General features: G+C 34.5%; 1 protein-coding gene across 1 annotated transcript; it reads left to right on the top strand.

Annotated features, from left to right (window-relative positions):
• Window positions 1-1063: 1063 nt before the first annotated feature.
• On the top strand, window positions 1064-3671 carry LOC130827796 (transcription factor MYBC1-like). The gene has a single exon (XM_057693651.1). The coding sequence runs from the start codon at window positions 1485-1487 to the stop codon at window positions 2523-2525; it is 1041 nt and encodes a 346-aa protein (XP_057549634.1). The 5' UTR covers window positions 1064-1484; the 3' UTR covers window positions 2526-3671.
• Window positions 3672-4393: the final 722 nt, after the last annotated feature.

Genomic DNA, 4393 nt, shown 5'->3' on the forward strand with positions numbered 1-4393 from the left:
TGTTGCTAAAATTAAGGGGTATTAAAAATAAGATGGGGTTCATTGTTCTTAGCTTGTTTTTTTTACAGACAAAAAAATGAATTTTTTTATTAGGAAAAAATGAAATTAATCCTTCTAATAAATAATAATAATAATTAAACTTTTATGCAATATCACAAAATTAAACCATAATTCTCAAACTCTTCAATTTATAATTAGATTGTAACTCTTGTATTCAATGCTATGCACAGGTAATAGTTACACTAACTAATCAATTTTGTCTAAATATCCATGTATGTACTCTTACAGTTAGAAGTATACATCTACGATCTATCAATTTTCCAAAATTTTAAACGTTAAAAACCTGTTCCTCAAGAGCTCAACTCAAACCCAAAAAGACTATAATACCCCCCCTTTTTTTTTTCAAAACTAAGAAAATTCTTTTTCTAACTTTTTTTAGCCTAATTAGTAATTAGAAATCGATGAAGTTGAGAATAATGAGTTGATCTTGTGATTTAAAGTTTTTCCTTTTTGATAAATTACTATCGTCTTGTGTAGACAAGCCCATAATTACTAGCGGATTTGTATGTATAAGTGTATATGAGAAGGGTGTTGACTATACACGAACTTAATGAGTGTTTGTTTCCAAAGCCATATGATGGTAAGAGTAGCCCACACCAAGCTTATGCTAGTCAATGGGAGTGTTTGTCAAAATCATTTGTTGGACAATTTTATCTTATTTCAGCACAGTTGCATGTTTAAGTCAGCCAATCAATCAAATCGATCTTTTTAATTATCAGTGTAAATTAAAAAGGATTACACTGTAAATTTTCTTTGCTCTTACAAAAAGGATTCGACGCTCAAATTTGCGTAAAAGTCTTGTATAGACTTGGTTCACACTATTTTAATAATGTGTATCAACCTAATAATAACAAATATTTTCCAATAATTATACTTGTCAAATAAAAATACTTACTTGATACTTTTTAACATTAATTAATACATACTAAAATATTGTGAATCAAGCTAATTAGAAGATTTTCTCTAATTTACAAGTGGGATGTATTTCACTTGATACTAGTATAACTGTACTCAAAAACTCAAAAGAAAAGTCTCCTCAAATTCTTTCATTTTCGTTAATTTTCATGTTATAGTTCTGAAACAGTGCCCCATATTAAAAAGCTGAAAATTAGCACCAACAAGATCCACCTCGAACACCCCTCATCCACCATCCACCACCCTTTCACTACATTCTCTCTACTTCTCTCTCTTCTTCCTCAAAAAATCCCCCAATAAATCAACCATTTTTCATGGATAATTATCTTTTCCTATTTATGGGTTTATTAAGAAATAAAAGTACCATTTATAGAATATAATTCTCCTTCAATTATCCTAAATACACAAATTTTTTCATCAAAATTAAAATTTGAAACATACCCATTTGAGAAAAGTGCCTTAATTTTGTTGGGTAAGACTTGAATTTTTGAAAAGTGTGAAAAAAAATAATGAGAGAAGAAGATTCAAATTGGTTTTCAAAGTGGGAAGAAGAACTTCCAACACCTGATGAATTAATCTCTATTTCTCAGAGTTTAATTACACCTGATCTTGCTTCTGCTTTTGATATTCAAAACCATGGAAGTAGTAATGGAAATAATACACCAACGTCTCTTCTTCATCTTCATTCTTCATCTTCCCCACAGTTGTTTAGCCATTACCATCATCAGAACCAGCAACAACAGAGCAGTTCAGCCCCTTTAGGGCCTCCTCCTCAGCCTAACTCGTCCGAGTTTGACTCATCTTCAGCCGAGTTGGGTGGTGGTTGTGGTGGTGGAGCTTCTTCAGGTGGGGGTGGTGGTGGGGCAGATGAGCCAGCTAGGACTCTAAAACGGCCACGCCTTGTGTGGACCCCACAACTTCACAAAAGATTTGTTGATGCTGTGGCCCACTTGGGTATCAAAAATGCTGTACCCAAGACTATAATGCAGTTGATGAGTGTTGATGGGTTAACAAGAGAAAATGTTGCTAGTCATTTACAGAAGTATAGATTGTATCTTAAAAGGATGCAGAGTTTGAATAATGGTGGTGGGCCTGGAAATGGTGGTGGGCCTGGTAACGGGTCTGTTGCTGGGCTTGGAGGATCCGGTGATCCTGCTACTGATCATTTATTTGCTAGTTCACCGGTTCCGGCCCATTTGTTACACCAAGGTGGGCCCGGGGGTGGTGGTGGTGGTAGAGCGAGTTCGGATCATTTTATGCCTTACATGCCGGTTACGGCCCTAAACCACCATCATATGGCGGCTGCTGTGGCGGGTCACCCACAGATTCAAGCCCAATTTCAACATCATAGACAAATGGGCCATTTCGGGTCAGCCCAAAGTGGTGGGCATGGGCAATTTGAGCATCCATTTTTGTCAAGACAAGCCCAATTGGGCCCAAACAGAAATGGAATGATGCAGAATAATTCAGGGTATGTTGAAGATTTGGAGTCTGCAACAGCCAACAATGGCAGGAAAGTCCTTACTCTCTTTCCTACTGGAGATGATTAATATTTTTTATAAAAAAAATATTGACAAAATATTTCATCAAACAATTCCCAAAAATAGGAAAAAAATTTGAATTATAGTTTTTATGATTAACTTGGGGAAAAGGGTGTTTTTCATTATTGTTAATTGTTAATTGTTGTTTCTAATTATGGCCAAATTAGTGTTTAATTAGTCCAATCAGGGTCGGATTCGAATTAAATTGTCATCCCCGAACATAATTAAACTTCTATTATAATTATTGTTATTATTGGTGGTAAAATTTAAGGTAATCTTATAGAGTTGTTAAGATCATTTTCGAGTTGAGGTCAGTAAGAAAATCGAACTTTTGTTACTAAGGGTGAAACCGAAAATCTTTTTGACCCCTTTTTATTGGGCATTTCTAGTGACTGAGTAAATTGATCATGATGTCACTTTTATAGGCAACCTGCAATCATTCTTGTGGTTTTTGAGTGTGTGATGATCATGTTCTGATTTTTCTTATCTGAGACTTTCTATTATTATCATTCAACATTGAAGAAGTATCACATAATGGAATTCAATTATATCAAGATTCTTTTTTTCTTGATATCTTGATCATGGCATCTTTGTCTGGGCCCATCAGAAACAAATGGGGGTTTTGCTCGATAATGTCAAAGTCTTAATCCCAATTATTTCCGATGCACCAGAAACAAATGCGGGTTTTGCTCCGATAATGTCAAAGTCTTAATCCCAGTTATTTCCGACGCACCAGAAAGAAATGTGGGTTTTGCTCGATAATGCCAAAGTCTTAATCCCAATTATTTCCGACGCACTAGAAAGAAATGCGGGTTTTGCTCGATAATGTCGAAGTCTTAATCCCAATTATTACGATGCACCAGAAACAAATGCGGGTTTTGTTCTGATAATGTCAAAGTCTTAATCCCGACTATTTCCGACAATGTGCGCATCAGTGCAGGGTGCTTCAACAGCCTTCATTTAGTGTATTGTAACAGTATAAGTGTAGTTTTTGGCCAATGTAGATGTTGTTTTTCTTGTGTTGTAATTTGTAAATTATGTCTACCATTCCAACATATTTTAAACCTCTAATGTTCATAACTTATAGTATTATGTTCTGTACTAATGTGTACTTATGTACTAGTTCATGATCATATATTCATTCTGTATTCTGTATTCGTACCTTGCTGTTATACTTGCAGTTTTATGTTGATTTTAATCTTTGGTTCATGTACTCCACCTGATTTGTGATACACGAGTTAGTTTTAAAAATGATTGATAGACTAATTATATCAACAAAGTGCATCTCCAGTTTATTTACTTAGAACTCCACAGTTAAGCGTGCTTGGTGGGGAGCAGTGTTAGGGTGGATAACCTCATGGGAAAGAAGTTTTCCCGAGTGTGCATGAGTGAGGCCAAAGTGCGCTAAAAAGGTCTTGTATTGGTCTATAGGGGCCAGACAATAGCATCTTATGTAAAAACGCGTGATAAAGTACAACCATCACTATAACGCCTTAGTTGAATTGATCTACTAAGAATTTCTACTTCTCTAACATTTTAGTATTGGATTTTATAAGATACATATTCAGACAATGTGAATCTAATCGCATTAAAATAAACATATTTTCCCAACAGTTAATGTTGTAATAGTATTATTATCTAGTATATTTATGTATCTAAATTTAGATCCATGGATCTATTTCGTGTTTTGTAGCAATCTTAAAATAAAACTTAGTTTGAATCATACAATTAATTGCATTATATATTAAACAGTTTTTTAGACAGACAGACAAGTTCATGGTGTTAGGATCTGGCAAATTGTGTATTATTTTAGATCGTAGGCCGAGTGAAGGCGAAAACGAAATAAGATTCGATTTTAGTTTTACTAAATTGAGACA

The sequence above is a fragment of the Amaranthus tricolor genome, chromosome 1, assembly GCF_026212465.1.
Source record: "Amaranthus tricolor cultivar Red isolate AtriRed21 chromosome 1, ASM2621246v1, whole genome shotgun sequence".
Classification (NCBI taxonomy): Eukaryota; Viridiplantae; Streptophyta; class Magnoliopsida; order Caryophyllales; family Amaranthaceae; genus Amaranthus; species Amaranthus tricolor.

Coding starts and splice junctions, on each gene's coding strand:
- LOC130827796 (XM_057693651.1), top strand. CDS start 1,485: ATGAGAGAAGAAGATTCAAATTGGTTTTCAAAGTGGGAAGAAGAACTT.